This window comes from Danio rerio, chromosome 17, assembly GCF_049306965.1.
Source record: "Danio rerio strain Tuebingen ecotype United States chromosome 17, GRCz12tu, whole genome shotgun sequence".
Lineage (NCBI taxonomy): Eukaryota > Metazoa > Chordata > Actinopteri > Cypriniformes > Danionidae > Danio > Danio rerio.
Genome location: NC_133192.1, coordinates 35159255 through 35176623, shown reverse-complemented (window position 1 = coordinate 35176623; position 17369 = coordinate 35159255). Strand labels below are relative to the sequence as shown.

The window sequence follows — 17369 nt, the reverse complement described above, 5'->3', positions numbered from 1 at the left end:
GTTTAAAAAAAAGAGAGCGAGAGAAAAAAATAAATAAAAGACAAATAAACACCCCAATTCAAAGTTGTTTTATTTGTCGAGTGTTTTATTTATGTTACGTCTTTGACCCTAGGTTGTAACAAAGTCAATAAAGAATTTAATTCTGCATTAGTAACCATCGGTAACAAGCACTTAACCTGAGAGGATCTCCTGATTTTGAAGCAGTTTGTTAATTGAGTCAATAATTGAGTCAGTTGTGATTTGACAACAGTTTCAATCAAATCTGTTCATTTAACAAATTAACGTCACACTGTGCACTGTAAAAAAATTCCTGCTGTATAGTTTTTAGCTGAATCGCAGTGAATAAAAATTAAATAAAAATATCAGGTTAAACTTTGTGTAACTTATTTTAATGTTAAGTTTTCAACTAATTATTTTTAGAGTAACATTTACTGACATGACTTTTTGTCTCATCATTTTTTTCACATTGTGAGTTGTAAACTGATTTAACAGAAAAATCAGCAAATCAGATTTCTGAGAGTTTCAGCAAATTGTGCACATCTTTACAGCATTTACAAAAATGAATTTACATGAAATCTTATGAATTAAAATATAAGATTAATAAAAGACTGATACAGCGCAGATACTTGAAGGGACATTTAACTGAAAAAATAAAAATCTATCATCATTTATTCACCCTTTACTTATTTCAAACCTTTAAGTTTTGTTTCATTTCTAAAAATGTTGGAAACCTGTCACCATTGACTTCCATATTATTTGTTATTCCCACAAGGGAAGTCAGTGGTTACGGTTTTCAGCTTTCTTCAAAATATCTTCTTTTGTGTTCAACAGAAGAAAGAACCTCATAAAATCACATCAGGTTGAGTAAATAGTGAGTATATTTTATTTTGGGTGAACTAACCCTTTAAAAAGGCCCATAAACACAATACTGGAGTGATACATTAACACTATTCTTTACTGACCTAAAAAAGAGAGCGGTTTTATGTCTGTGCATAATTTTATGCCTACAAAGTACAATGGCATTGAGAGATGATATTATAATAAACACTGCACAATGCATGTCCTGTCCTGTAAACAGTCATTTGCACAAACACTTTTGCAGCGGTAGAACTTCCTTATTTGCAAACACCCATGATGACAGCTATGATGTAATCGGCCCTAATTTTGGGGTGCGGAGGAAAAGGTGAAGTCGAAGCTGTTTAAAGAATCATTGCTTATACACTTTCTGTTCCTTTCTCTTTCGAGGTTGTGCTCTCTCCTCCATATTTTCTAAAACTGATGAGTAATGACCTGGGCTGCATTTCCCAAAAGTGTTGCAAGTCCAAATACATAATAGAAATCACTGGCACCAAGGGTCTCCAAGATCTGCTTAGACTAACAGAGCTTTCCGGGAAATGCAGTCCAGGCTGGGGACATTAATCTAGCTTTAAAATATATCCAGGTATATAACTTTCCAAAAGTTACTAAACAGTTTGATTTTGTTTTTAAGGATTTGTTTTGCCATGGTCATACCATCAAGTTACATCTTCCTACATAATATAATATAATATAATATAATATAATATAATATAATATAATATAATATAATATAATATAATATAATATAATATAATATAATTTAATATAATAGAATAGAATAGAATAGAATACAGTAATAATATAATATAATTCAGTTATAATATAATACAGTAATAATATAAAATAATATGATATAATATATTATAATACAGTAATAATATAATATTTTTCAGTTATAATATAATACAGTAATAATACAATATAATTCAGTTATAATATAATACAGTAATAATATAATATAATTCAGTTATGATATAATACAGTAATAATAATATAATATAATACAGTTATAATATAGTAATAATATAATAAAATAATATAATATAATAATACTGCAGTTTAATACATTGAATTTAAAAATAACTACTTAAAATATTACAAATCATATGAATTAAAATAAAACTATTAATTTTTTTTTATTATAATGTTTATACTAACACTACATTATGGCATCTGTCTATATATTTGAATCCATTATAGATGCAGGGATTGTAATTCCTAATATTTCTGAATTAACTCACCTGGACAGCCCACAGACATGGATTCGTAGATGATTTTGCAGGTCTTAAGAAGCAGATCAATCTTTTTCTGAGGTGAATATTCTTGGTGCAGGTTACCGAGCCTTGTCTGAATTTTCTCCATGATGGGTGTTTCAGGGACGCTTGTAATGACCCCCAGGTCTGTGGTGGTCGTTCCCTGCACCACTTGCTGGTTCTCTTTCAGCTTCTTCAGATTTCCAGCCCGGGAGTGAATATCCTTCAGTCCGTTATACACAGCTTCTCGCAAGGGTTTCAGGACACTTTTGCAAATCGCTGCTTCAATAATGATCTCTGAAGAGGAGAAAATAGATACGCTGTCAGGTCACTGAAAAATAAAATCCATACTATCTCCATGACAAATTCTTGATCTATTATTTATCTGTATCCAACTTTTTATCATAGTAATCCATGAGGATATTGTTGGAAATATTGTATATATCTCTCTGATAGTTTTCATAATGCATTTTTAATACTCCAGTGCAACAAAGAAGGAAAAGCAGCAAACATATCTAATGTAAGGGTTTTCATTTTCCTCAAGGGAGTATATGAAACTTTCTTTACAATGTAACCCACAATTACTATGGAAGTTTAGAAACATGGCTAAAAGTAGATCCCCGGTCTTTCTCTATGAGCAGTGAATTGAGAATAAAAGCTTATCGTGGTCTTGTTATTTCATTAGGTTATTTTATGGACTGAGCTGCACAATAGAGCAAAGCTCAGTCTTTACAGTTGGACTATTAAAGCTTAATATGTAAGATGTGTGGCAACAATCTTCTGCTTGGATAAGGTGCTTTGCTCGGATGATTCTAGTCTGGAAAAGTAATTACATCAACAATACAAAAAAGGAAGAGATGAGATCTATTCTCACATTTTTATGCAAATTAGGATGAAAATTCTGGATGGGAAATGCATCTTCTAAAAGGCGAATAAAAATGCGTATGCTCTCTTTTGTTTTTTTTTATGGTAAAGCATAAGTAAAAATACCTTGCCTACAAGGTATCAAAATAACATCAGAGGTGTAAATCTTTCAAACAGCAGCTAAAACTTACATTTTTCCTTTGAATTGTGCATGGTTTCATATGGTTTTGTTCTCTTGAACATATGAATTAGAAACATTGCTTCATTCGCCCATTGATTCTGAGATATTTTTTTCTTATACTGTATATGCCTGCAAACTAATAGTAAGTCAGCTGAAAGTCTGATCTTTGTCACAAGCAACTGGTACATAAGAAAAAGCTTCCCTAACAGTGAATATAATGCAGAGATCAATTACCCAGTTTCTCCTCAGAGTATGCCGCTGTTTCCTGCACATTTTGCAGCTCTGCACTCTGGATCAAGTAGCTCTTCAGTTGGGTTATCATCTGTCTGATTTCTTGGAGCATCTCTGTGCTGGAGGTGTGTTTCCGCATGGTGTCCAACGTGAAAGCTCGATAATCCTTAACAAGATTCCCAAAGTATGTGTTTCCATCTCGGGACATTTCGACAATGCGTTTCTGCAACTTGCGATCTGCATTCATGAATCCTGTGAGGACGTTGGATAAATTTGCCATGGACACCATCGATAGCCGTTGCTTAGCACGGTCTAGCATAATCGTTGGGGTCCTCTTTATTAGAGCACCCGTTGCCATATTAGCATCCGCTTCCTCCTCGGTGCTGCTGGTTGAGTAAGAATCGTGGTCCAGGGGAGCTCCGCCATCAGGAGAGTATAGAGAAACATCCGAGACTTTGGGATGAGTGGCGTTGATGCAAAGTGAATGGCGAACAGGACTGGGGCTGCTGGATTTCAGTGGAACAGTGGAAGTGGTATTTTGAGGAGTAGATGAAGATAAATTACTGCAGTGAGATTGTCTTTTCTTCCTTGGAGGTGGAACTGGAGCATTGGGACGCTTTGGTTGAGATGCTACCTCTGGAGTGACCATTGGAGCTCCATTAGCTACCTTAGACTCTTCTGCTGGAACCTCCTGAACTTGCGGAGTCTTTGGGTCCATAGGCTTGTCCCTTTCTTCTACACCGTCATCTAGGCAAATGAGGGATGCTACAGGAACTTGCTGAGTACTGTCTTCAGGTTCAGGGTTGACTTCCTGCTGCGCTGGCTCCTCTGAAGCCTGCTTTTCAGAGAGCTTCCGTCGGATTGGTATTGGAGGAACTCGATGTGAAGCTGTATTAAAAATCTGCTTTCCTTCTTTGCCCTGAGCTGCTTGTAAGACAGCTGGCTTGTCACAATCAGCGCTCGGGGCAGGAGTTCCCTGTTTCTCTTGTTCTCTGTCTGCACGTTCACAGTCATTTCCTTCCCTTTTCTTGACTGACGAGGGAGGAGAACTGAGAGCTGCCTTAAACTCCCCTTTTGAAGGCTTGGCTAATACATGGTGTGGAGGAGCTTCGGGTGTGCTGGGAGGACGAGGGCGGAGGGGTGGAGGCCTTTTAAATTTAGGTGGAGCTTGGAGTGGTGTGTTGAGACTCTGGGTCCTCAAAACAGGAGTTGAGGCGGCGGGCGACACACTGTTGCTGCATTCCTCAATGAAAATGGGGTTGACATACCAAAGACGGTCACTGCCAATGGAAAGCTGAATTTCACAGGAACTGCTTTGCCGCTGTCTATCCAGAGAACCACTGCTACCGCTGACATTTTCCACATCCTCATGGCTATTCAGAGTCGAGTTCCAGAACTCTGTGTTAATATAAGAAAAAGGTTAGTTTTAGCATTATTTCACCTGACAGGTCAATTTAACAACACCGCTAAATCAGGGTAGCTGTGATTGCTAGCTACACATATAGCATGAACTAGGCAGCCTAGAAAGTTCAAAATAAATCACACTCACTAAAGACAAACTATATCTTTGGCAGGTATTTGAACTCAGTTTTCAATGAATTTCAGAATCTTAAAGTAAAGTATGTTTTATAGTTCGCCCCAAACTGAAAACCATTCACTGTGAGCATTCAGTGAACCATTTACTGACACTCAAGTAGTTCTAAACTTACAATTCTTGCATTTACTTTGTTCTGCTGAACACTAAACAAGACATTCTGAAGAATGACATCTATAGCACTGAAACAAGGCATCAAAGTCCCTTAAAGAAAAATCATTTCACTTGGCGGCCATCTTTCAAACGCCTCTCAGGCAATATGTTTGAGCATTCAGTTTGAATGGGGAAACATAAAATTCTCCAGAATAGCTTGCCAAGCTTATGATTGAATTTCATATTAGGAATCATCAATAAAATTAAACAACAACTATCCTTTAGTTTTATTTCTACACGTCTGAATCACACAAAATCTGCGGAAACTCCCTCGGAGTATTATTAGTCTATAGCAATCGATGATTGGCTTCTGTACTAGGAGGCAGAGCTTATTCGCCATATTGACTGTTACACTTTTACCCATTCAAAATTATACGAGTGACATGTCTTGTGTATTCTGTAGTCTTTGAATATATCTTGTTTCAAGAGTTCACACTTAGATAATGCTTGACTATTTAAGCTAGTTTGGCATGCTGTCCTGGGAGAGAACCCTGAGCTCGGTGATGGATGAGCTCAAGGCTCCCGCTTGGTCAATAAGCATTAAGAGTGATACGAGATCAGGAAGTTCTCGATAGCTTCCCAAAATAGATCACTAGCTACGCTAGTTTGTAGTAAGTGCTTGTGACTTTAACTTTTGTTGCATAGTTTTTGAGTTTGGGAGGAAACCGGAGTACCCAGGGAAAACCCACGCGAACAAGGGGAGAACATGCAAACTCCGCACAGAGAGTATCGGTTGGCTCAGCTAGTGTTGAACCAATGACCTCCTTGCTGTGGGGCAACAGTGATAGCCACAGAGTCACCGTGTCGTCCGAACTGAGGAGGAGGGAGAAGGGATGAATGGGGGGGGCGGTTTCCAAAATGAAGATGAGGAATGAAGTTTAGGCTTGGTATTTATATTGAATTTAGAGTGATCCGATTGGCTAGTTAGTGATTAGTGATAGGGATCAGCTGTAGTCAATCCTTTCACGTGCTCCTCTCGAAATTAGTTTAAGAAACTTTACTTTGTGTTAAGCAGAGGAAAGAGAGGCAAGTTTTGGAACATGAATAAAAGTACATTGAAAGATAAGCACATGATGACAGTGTTTTCAACTATCCCTTTAATTTTATTTTTTCCACATTTTCATTGTAAACACAACAATTCCAATTAAACTAGATTTAGTTGAATACTGAAATAAAATACCATATATGTTTTTCCTGTAGTATTTACTTCATCACAGAATCATTTTCATCATTTTGTTTGCTTCTTCTTTTCTTCTGTCTCAACACTGAAGCACCCAAGTGTGTCGGAGTCCATCAAGCACATTAGCCATTTATAGTTGCCATGAGCTAAAATGAACTAAATGACTTTAAATAACTTAGCAGAAAGAGAGCAAGCGAGTGAGCTTGTTAAACATCCGAAATGTGTTATATCAGAAGTCTAATAATAGCATGGGAGGTGAAATGTTAAGATCCCCTGACCAGCAAAGCACTACTTACTCATTTCTTCACATCCTCTTTTATTGGACACCTTTTGGCTGATTGCTAATAGAGCATTTTCACAATAGCATTAGCGCACCCACTAAATATGTCTGCATCTATATATGCCTCTGGGGCAGCATGAGGCATATATAGATGCACACAATGAAATATTCAGTCAACTGCAGGATGTTCAAAGGATATTGACTGCTATCTGTCCTTCCCACACCTTTTGGCTAGGGTGATGTGACTGAATGAAAGCTCTGTTTATCGTATAAGTTTAGCCTAAATCACTTTAGGAATAAATAAATATGCAGTTGAAGTTAGAGTTATTAGCCATCCTGTATATTTTTCCTCCAGTTTATGTTTAACGGAAATAATTATTTTTAACAACACATTTCTAAGCAAAATAGTCTTAACTAATTTCTAATAACTGATTTCTTTTACTTTCGCCATTATGACAGTACATAATATTTAAGATATTTTTCAAAATGCTAGTATTCAGCTTAAAGTGACAGTTAAAGGCTTAACTAATAAGGTTAAGTAGGCAGTTTAGGGTAATTAGCCAAATCATTGTATAACGATTGTTTGTTCTGTAGACCAGTGGTTCCCAACCTTTTTTTTGCCTTAGACTCCTTTTTCCCCCGGAAAATATTGTAAGGCTCCCTTCAACATTTAATTATATTATCGCTCAAATAAGTTTGTAGTAAGGATGATAAAAATAAATTTTTGTTTTAAAATAAACGGCATGTTTATTACTATATCTAGATATGTTTATGCACAAATAATAGCCTAATATAAAAGCAAAACATCAGTAGGCCATTTGTAATTGAAAAAACATAAGCCTTTGCCCTTTAAACTGGCCGTATATTAGTTGCAAATTTTTATAAAGTTTATTGTCAGTAGCTGTGACGTCTCTCATTTTATGTGTGTGTCAATTTTTTTGCCTTGCGCTCCAAAAAATGCTCTGGGCTTGTCACGGTATTGGACATGAGTCGTTTGCAAATGTCTTAATAATTTGGATGGCCTCATGCATTTGTCAGCAAGAACTTACGCAGATAATACACTGTGGCCTGGTCAGGGATACTTTGCTTCAAGAAAATACAATAAAACCAACGTTCAGGTAACTATCTTGGCATTTCCTGCATTTCGTGTTTCCAGTTTTGCTAACACTGTGACCCGAAATGTTTGGAGCTTCCTCACCTGGGTTCAGTATGCTTGGGGCATTAGTATTAGCTGCTGAAGGAAATTTAGTAAGACTTGATCTATTTTTGTGGAGGATAAATGACAAATTTGTTTATTTTTGGTCGGCCTGGGGATAAAATGAATTGTCTACTGCTAAAACATTTTTTAAAATTTGACCCAAACCCCCCACAGAGCTTGCTGAACTCCCTTATGGGCCCCTGTTGGGAACCGCTGCTCTAGACAATTGAAAACAAAAAATATTGCTTATGGGGACTAATATTACTGACTTTAAAATTATTTGCAAAATGCTTTTATTGTAGCCCAAATAAAACTACTAAGACATTCTCTCGAGGAAAAAATATTATAAGGAAATACTGTGAAAAATATATTTGGTCTGTTAAACATCCTTTTGGAATAATAATTTACTATAATTAAATATAACTGTATATGGCATGATCAAATATACAAGACTCAGAGTAAAGTTAAATATAGAAAAATCTGTTGTTCCTCTTACCTGAACCAATAGAAGAGATCACTTCCATGTCCTCATATTTAGCCACCTTTTGTATGACCTGAGGCAACTTCAGAGGAAAAGGTAGGATGTCTCTGAGTAAAAAAAAAAGTTTAAATAATTTATGAGAAGCTAAACGATGCAAAATATGTATGCATGAAGGTTTCCTCTTTGTTTGTTAGCTTACCGGCTAACACAGTAGAAAGCAATTAGCTTAAAAATGTTCTCAAACACCAGCACAGACCCTTCGAGGTACAGCACTGCAGCAAATGGAAGAAACAGAAGTGTTAATCCGATGCACAGATCTGGTCCCTGATGTTACCGCTTGGATGTAACACTCCAGTTTATTAATGGTTCATAAAGTTTGTTTGTGTGACTGGCCTGCTGATGCAGAAACACTTAATTGGGGAATTTCTACAAGGTCTGCGATAATGATGAATGGCCACGTGTAAACGTAAACAACTGGCCTTCACTTCTTTCTTTTTCAGCCAAACAACACTGAAAGAGTTTTCAGCTTTGTAACATCTGGTCAGAAGTGACTAGACTGCATTGTATAGATTGTGAAAATTACCACATATGCACTCGCACACACATAGACACCAGGAAGCGTAGCTATAAAAGGCCAGTGCAGGACATCCTGTAGCAATAACTGCAGTGCAGGGTTGGGGACAGGAAACCTGCGGGCTGCGACCCCAAAAACACCCACCACCAAACACCTTTCAAACCCGGTTAAGTCTTTTATACTGCATACTCGCTGTAAAATCTTCAGGTAAGCTGTGTCCTGTATGCAGATTTGTTAGCACATGGGCTTGTGTGGATGTGTCTAAGTCTATATGCAAATGTGTGCGTGTGTGTGGGTTTGTCTTCGGCAGAAAGGCATTTCCACGGATAAACTTTTGTAAATCAAGTTGAAAGAACACTCATTATTCAGAGCAACATATAACTCACAGGACTTTTCTTCCTTTACAGGCAGTTCTTTGACATGGGGCTCCCCCAGCTGGTCGGGAAGACGTACTGCCAGTACCATTGTTTTTTGAGTTGCATCCCTCCTGACTAGAAATATCTGAAAAATCAAACAAATAACACAAAGTTCAACAGAAAAAAAAGTGTTAAATAAATTATATCATGGTAAGTATATTTTTCTGTTTAAATTAAAAAATTATATCGATTAGTATCTAAAATTTAAAGGGACATTCTACCAGAAACATACATTTTCTGTCCTTAAAATAAAAACAAATACAGTGAATAAAAAGTATTTCATCCCAAAAATTTCTAAAATTGACTGATGGTTGATTTCTGTGTGTATTTCTAAAAGAGCAATTGTACAGTCCGGTATAGTGACAAGGCAATATATTCTGATACACATTGTCATTATATTAGTTTAGCTCACAAACTTCAGTCCACCATTTTATATCAATCCTACTTGCCCTTTAAAATCTTTAAATTATATGCCTTTAATCACATGACTCTCTAGAAGTGACATCATCTTAAAGGGAAAGCAACTCTACGAAGACAATAATTATTAGCCATTACATTTTCTCTATATTTTTGATAAAGAATGATCATAGTGTGAAACATAATAATAGATTAAAGTCTGCTTGTTTTATCTACTGCAATGGATGTTGTAAAGTAAGCATTTTATTTATAAAGATTGGGAAAATTGAGTTTTAGAAAAGTTATTAGGACTTAACAGGACACCTCCTTCTCACCATTTCTGTTTGTTGTCAAAACTGACAGCTGGAGGGGCGTGGGTGGATAAGTATCTTAGCCACGCCCAATACCTCAAAATCATGTAATCTGAGAATTTAACTGAAAACAAACAGGAAGTGCATTTTTTGATTTTAAGTTTAGATTTCAAGAGCAACTATTTTTTTTTCATAATGACATGCACAGATGAATTGTTCACCACAAAACTGGCAATGTGAGCTAACAAAATCACATGGTTAGTTTTGATTTAATTTGTATTTTACTGTTAGAATGTTAAATCCATTATACTGGACAGGAATTTTGATACTTCACGTTGTTGGGTTGATTTTAAATACCCATGTTTTTTTTTTAATATCTGTTCTTTTTTACATATCTAGACTGGATCATTAGATTATGGGGTTCTGATGTGTGTTTTTTGATATACAGACATTTTATCTCGTTTTTTCTTTTTCTTCAGAATATTAAAAATATGCTCTGCAGAAATTAGAAATATTAAGACATGCTTTTATGAGATGTTCTCAGACCCCCAAAAAAGAATCTAAATCAAAACACGTAGAAGAGATGTAGTCAAACAGCATTAGTCAACTTTTATTTATTTATTTATATATATATATATATATATATATATATATATATATATATATATATATATATATATATATATATATATATATATATATATATATGCAAAAGTTGTTTCAGTTTAATTTCGTCTTTGACATCAGTGTTGACCATAAATGATAATTGGTATAGTTAATGTAACTCTCTCAAGCAACTTTAAGGAATTTCTTTAGCCTGGCTTGTTCTGATTGGTCCACTTTTTTGAGGCTGTCATGTTTTGCATTGACATGTAATGGAAGTTGTCATAGTTTTTTTTCTTCATCATCATATTCATATTGTCATGTATATAAAAAAACATCTTCTGAGACAATTAATTAAAGATGGGGCTATGCAGACATTTTCTTCTTTTGGATTTAGATTATCATTATTTATTTATTTATTTATTTTTTTTTTGTAGCATTTGCTCATTCCAAAATGTACTTAACAGTATGACTGGCTGAATATTAAAAATGTGCTCTGCAGAAATCAGAACTATTAAGACATGCTTTTGATAATTGGTATAGTTAATGTAACGTTCTGTACTTGCTTCACCTCGGCTTTTTCTGATTGGTCCACTGTTTTGAGGCTGTCAGGATTTGCGTTGACTTGTAATAGAAGTTGTCATAGTTTTTCTTTTTTATCATCTCTATTGTCATGCATTTAAAACAACATCTGGTACAATTAACTAAAATGGGGCTTGATTTGCATATTGACATTAGAACATTGTCTCTTGCTAATTCGGAGTGTGTAGACATTGCCCAGCTTGATCCTTTTAAGGCCACACTTTAAAAATGTTTTTAGTTCATGTTGAGGCAGTTTAAATGTTTAAATATGCATCTTAACACATGCAGTTATTATGTATATTTTGAACTATGGTATGCATTGATGCATTATTTGACTGCATTAAATCATCTTTTTTTTTTTTTTTACTGAAGATGATAAAACGTCTGATTTTGTAACTCATATATACCAGTTGACACATATATCCTTCTTACATAGCTAAATGATGTTTGCATACATTTATACAATTGGCTGTCTGAATACTTGATTTTGATTGGCTGGAATGTGTCCAATAAATCATTTCATGCACAGGACATGCTGAAGCATTCAGGTTCATAGCAACTGGTCTAAGGTGCCTGTGGCTTTTATTTAGAAAATACTTTTGATACTTAATCGCCACATTATATTTCTCTTTAAGAACGGGCCTCTAATTAACTCAAATAAATTATATGTAAAATTAATGCTCAAATTCTTTCATTTAGATGAATGTGATTTTGACTAACTATGCTAAGAAGCCGCATTTGACAAATATTGGACTGCAAATTACAGTGGCAAACTGAACTGCTGTCAAATGTATCAAGCAAGATAGTCCACAGCTTGCGGTGCATTAAAAACAATTGGTTGGTTCTTTGCCTTCAAATCACATCTTATATACAAATATAGTCAAATATGGCATATTCCGTAGTTGTTTTATATCATGGTGACACTGAGACGGTCAAACAAACTTGCCCATTTTTTTACAAGGTTTGTTTAAAAAAATATGTTCCAGATGCAAATGAGACAAATAAAGGGAGAAGCTGTTAAAGAGCACTGAAGCCTGTGAATACCAATAATAAAAATATATGTACAGATAAATAGTTCTCCAATATTACAATAAATAATTAGAACTTTTGATTGACTCTTAAATTTGTTTATTACACAGATCTCTTAAATACTTGATTCTAAATAGTCAATAATGACATATCAAGCTAAGGTTATTTCCCGATAACAACCAAAAAAACAAAGAACACAGACTCATCAGGGTACTTTGAATCATCTTGGCCATTAGTGAATGTATGACTGGTGCCATCTTGCGAATATTAAGTAGGTTAGTGTAGGATGCATCCAATAAGTTGAATAAAAGAAAATTCTGTCATCATTTACTCATGCTTTACTTGTCCCAAACTCCTTTGGCTTTTGTTCTTCTGTTGAATGGAATAGAAGATATTGTGAAGAAAGCTAGAAACTGCTAAACATTACGTTGTTTAGTATTTGTTTTTAAAAAAGTAAGTCAGAAAGATTTAGATTGAGGCTGGGTAAATAACGGGAAAATTTTTCTTTTAAGACCAAATTTACTTTCTATAAGCTTTACCTTTATTTAAAGAATTGCTGATAAGCCTGTCAGCTTCCTTCTGTGAGAATAGCCAGCTGGACGTATCAAAAAAAAAGAGTCAAATTTCTAATTTATTTGATGTCAATTGAATACCTTGATGACAAAACATCAAACTGACATCTAACATTGGCTTTAAAAACAGATTTTAAGTAGTTTTTTGATGCCAATAGGTGTCAATTTGATGTTGTTTAGGGCCTACTCACACTTTGCTATCCGAACCTTGCCCAGGCACGTTGCCCGGATCATTTGAGAAGTGTGAGTGCGCTTAATCGGGCTCAGGCAAGGTTCACTTGGCCGGCCCTGGCCCAGTTGGAAGTGGTGTGCCTTAACATGGTTCACTTGGGCTTTGACACGGTACACTTGTAATGTCAATAGCTATGTTTCCATCCAAATGCGCAAAAACAATGTATGCACATAGCTAGAATATCACATATAAGACATGCGAATAAAGCAGCATTTTTATATAAGCAGTTAAAGAGAACAAAATTGTCCCTTCCGTATTAACTGCTGCCAAATATCAAAAGTAAAAACGGAAATTGCTGCAGTGGGAGAAGCTGCGTGACTCCTTTCATTATTTAATAAATGACTTACACATCAGAAAGCAGTATGCCGACACACAGTGAACATGTGGTGGCTTTTGAAGGCGTCAGATGTGGAGTACAGACGCTTTTGACAGTTCTGGATGTAATTAATAATGTAATAACACTAATACTGGCATTTCAGAATGACCAAAACAACATTTTAGATGTTTTACAGTGTGCTCAGCCTGCTGATTTGTCCACTCACACACATTTTTACCATCACATGATCTCTTATAACAAAATCACAGACGTTTTTTAATGCCCATACTGGAATTTGTTTGGTAAAAGTGTTTTCATTGTAGTTTTATGCACATCTTTTCTTATCGAATAAATAGTTTATCCTACTCATACTGCTTTCAGATTAACTCCCGTAGATGCAATGTATTTAATCAATACAATATTTATTCTCTCTTACCCCAGGGAACTCCTTGCTCAGTATATGCATGGCTTTGTCCAAATTCATCCCCAACTGAAGCCACACCGGACACGTCTTGATCAGTTTCTCTAGTATGCTGATTCCAGGAGGCACAGGTTTGTTGCTCTTGCTCACTGGAGATGTTGGAACCGGGGGTTTTGGGACTACTGGTGGAGGGGGTCTGGCCTGAGGTGGAGACGAGGGTCTTGCAGTGGGAGGCGGAGGTGGTCTAGGTAGGCCAGAGGACGAGCTCTTTGGAAGAGCAGAAGGAAGTTGTGCTGGAAGAGGTGGCTTTGGGACCTGAGGAGACATCATGGGCTTGTGTGGAGGAGGTGGAGATGGTTTGGAGTTAAGTTGGGGTGATGAAACAGGGAGTAGGAAGGAGGTGGTGGGGTCAGGGGATGGGTCGTCGGAGACATCCACCAATGGGAAGGCTGGAGTAGAAGGAGAGGTTTGTGGATGGAAAGATGACTGAATAGATGATGATATGGTTGGGGAAGAAAGACCTGGAGGTGCTGCTGAAGGGCCAGGAGAAATCATAGTGCATACTGTAGGACGCGCAGAGCTTTGAGAAGTATCCCGTCAATGTTTTATTGATCAGCCTGCGAGAAAGATCATACAAGGATTTCAGTGCAACAAGTATTGCAACAGAGCATAAGGAAAAACAAGTAGGTTGTTCTCTTGAAATCATGAGGTCAGTTCTGAATGTCATATGATTTTAATAATGTGCCAATATTTGACAAAGTTGTGCAATGGGGAATGTGTCAGCATATTCGTATGAAGATGAAATAAGCCTTGTGCATCACAGTAGCAGCAGTTTTGTACTCTGTTCGTTCAGCTAAGCTGCTGCTCTCTCTCGTTCTCGTTCTTCCTTTTTTTGGCTACCAGGATGTCTCCCTCCTCCAGTTCTTGCTCAAATCTTTCCTTTGGTATTCTCTGTACTGTGATATCATGTAACATATTTTCCGAGGAAATGTATTGCGTGTATGTAGCGCGTGCTCAAACTTTTTCCATTTTAACTATGCTATATCAGACAGAGATATAGAGACTAGCACCATGTTTTTTTAAACATAATTCTTAAATATTTTATCATCACTGCTTAATATATACATATTCAGGTAACATTTTAACAGTAAGGGTGGTTTCAAGCATTAAAACCAATCAATTTTAATTTATTTGTTTTTAATAATAATTGTCCTTTTTATTTTTCTGAGCAACCAAATTATATATATATATATATATATATATATATATATATATATATATATATATATATATATATATATATATATATATATATATATATATATATATATATATATATATATAATGATCACTTATTCTTTGGTACATTTCAAGTTCAAACTGACTTTTATTGTCATTTCAATAATATACAGTGCGATACACAGTACACAGGACTGTGCACTACTATAAAAAATCTAGAGAATGAAATTAAATTAGATAAAATAAAAAATAAAACTATGAAAAGGAGTATGAATAAAAGCGCATTTTAATAAGCAGGTCAGAATAAGTATGTTGCTTATGTTTAACATATCTGTTATGGTAGATGATGGTGAAACTTGTTTTTTGACATTTTATTTCAGGTTATTTAAACTATTCAAGTGGAAATTTTGCATTCAATATGCCTTCTTATATAAAATCACTCTAATAAATTGATTTAAGTTCATGTTGTTTCTAAAATTATCCCAGAAAGTATCTTGTCTTTGAGCCAAATTTAAATAATATCTTAAGTATTTACATAACCAGTTATTGATCAAATATGAACATATTTTTCCTTAGTAACATTTTAAAACACTTCGGATTGATTAAAACGTATTTAAAAAAAAGAAGATCTGGATCAGAGCTAGACACATTTTTCAGATTAGTGGCCTATTAAAATCTTTTTTTTCCTACTCCGTTAACAACGTGTTGTTGTTTTTTTATTATTATTTAAACTTTTTCATTGAAGTATCTAATGAACTAAGAATTTGAGAATTGAGTATTATTACATGTTTGTGAATTTATTTATTTTTTTATTTAGTATAGACTTCCAGCTCTTCCGGCTTTCCAGCAGTTTTCATTCAGCAATTTAACAAAAGCGTTCCAAAAACTGACCATCATTTAAGGACTTAACCAAAGTCTATTTCTGCCCATTGAGTCAAAAGAATTGCTGAAACAGTCCATGGATGTAGATGTTTATGTCTACTCACTCTCAGGATGCTCCTCCATGTTCCGATTCCCGACAGCTGTTTTCATCATTCGTCCTCACACTCAACATTCTTCCCTTTGGCGTCACAAATAAACGCTCACAGAATGACCCAGTTCACAGTAAAACACATCCTCCATATTTTTTCTCCGCTCCTTTTCTCTTTGGTGCGCTTCCCCAAATTATGTATTCCCTTTGTTAAAGAGAGTTGGCGAAATCATAAAAAATGCAGAAAAACCAAAAAAAAGGAGAAACAAGAAATGTGCACGGCTCCTTTTTTCTTTTTCTTTCTAAACTTCCTGTCAGCAATGTAGTCAGGAAGGGGCTGTCCAGGGTGGTCATCCAACCCCTTAACACCCCGTATGCTCTCTCAAACTCTGAGCTAAATAAGTCACGTAACTGCACGCACAACACCCTTTCTCTCTATCTCGCTTTGATACTAAATACAACATAAACAACGTCCGCAGATGTGTTTACCTCAGAAACTGAGCGGTGAGGAGTGAACTTCATCTCCCTCCTCCCCCATAGAGTCTGAAAGTGTCTGAAGTTAAACAGCTCCAGATGCTCAGGAACCCCAAAAGAACTTCCAGAAGGTCCACAGTTCAACATATGGTTAGTTTTACCTTTGGGAACCAATGGTATGCCATCCACACAATGCTCCTAATCGCTGGATCCATAATTTTTGCAGAAAGCCTGCTCAAGGCACTTTGATGGAGAATGTCTATATTACACCGCCTGTTCAAGAGCCTTCAGGAGGGGGAACATACTTGTGAGGCTGCCAAGAGTACTGCACTTTTAAATGGTTAGTTTAGTTTTCTGTTCGCATTAGCAGGGAGTTGACTCTCGTTTCAAGAGCTCTTGACACTTTAGAGAAGCGTTAAGATCTTGTATGTTAATGCAGCAAGATTATACTATGAAAACATAGTAGCTGTTTATTATAAGTGTGATATATTCACAATTCTGAGTAATTTCCTTGCACTTATTTATGCAAGGTTTTTTATGCCTCCCTCATATTACATTTCTTCTCAGAATTGTGAGATGTAAACTCCCAGTTCTAACTTTTTCTTCCGAGTTGAGATATAAACTTGAAATTTTGACTTGTTAGTTTAAACTTTATTAATACCAAAGGGAAAAATCACGTCACTAAAGAGCTCTCCTTACTACAAGATAAACAAAATTAATTACATATGTAAAAAGACAATAATATTAATAAAATTACATTCATACTGCACATCTTAGATTCAAACAACGAGTAGACTAGTCCATATTTACAGTATTAATGCTATTACAATTCAGCAAATTCATCTACTACGACTTTGGTTTTACAATTTGATCCCTGTTGGTAAAAATGACTTCCTGTTCCCTGTAACACCGGGGCTAAATTAATCTTGAGCAAAAAGAGGTTGCACATGCTTGGACTGTA

At 35.5% G+C, this 17369-nt stretch overlaps 2 protein-coding genes across 2 annotated transcripts in view; one reads left to right on the top strand and one right to left on the bottom strand.

The window, feature by feature from the left end:
- Window positions 1-16447, bottom strand: part of rin3 (Ras and Rab interactor 3) — a 31161-nt gene extending 14714 nt beyond the window's left edge. Inside the window, exons 1-7 of the mRNA XM_001339586.10 lie at window positions 15951-16447; window positions 13741-14342; window positions 9234-9348; window positions 8473-8545; window positions 8289-8380; window positions 3391-4785; window positions 2100-2408 (exon numbers count right to left, since the gene is read on the bottom strand). Of these exons, the coding sequence (XP_001339622.2) occupies window positions 2100-2408; window positions 3391-4785; window positions 8289-8380; window positions 8473-8545; window positions 9234-9348; window positions 13741-14280 (2524 nt within the window). The 5' untranslated portion in view covers window positions 14281-14342; window positions 15951-16447. The remainder of the gene's footprint in view (window positions 1-2099; window positions 2409-3390; window positions 4786-8288; window positions 8381-8472; window positions 8546-9233; window positions 9349-13740; window positions 14343-15950) is intronic.
- LOC137488123 (uncharacterized) overlaps window positions 1-17369 on the top strand; it is a 590350-nt gene that overhangs the window by 448415 nt on the left and 124566 nt on the right. The gene's annotated exons all lie outside the window — the stretch shown is intronic.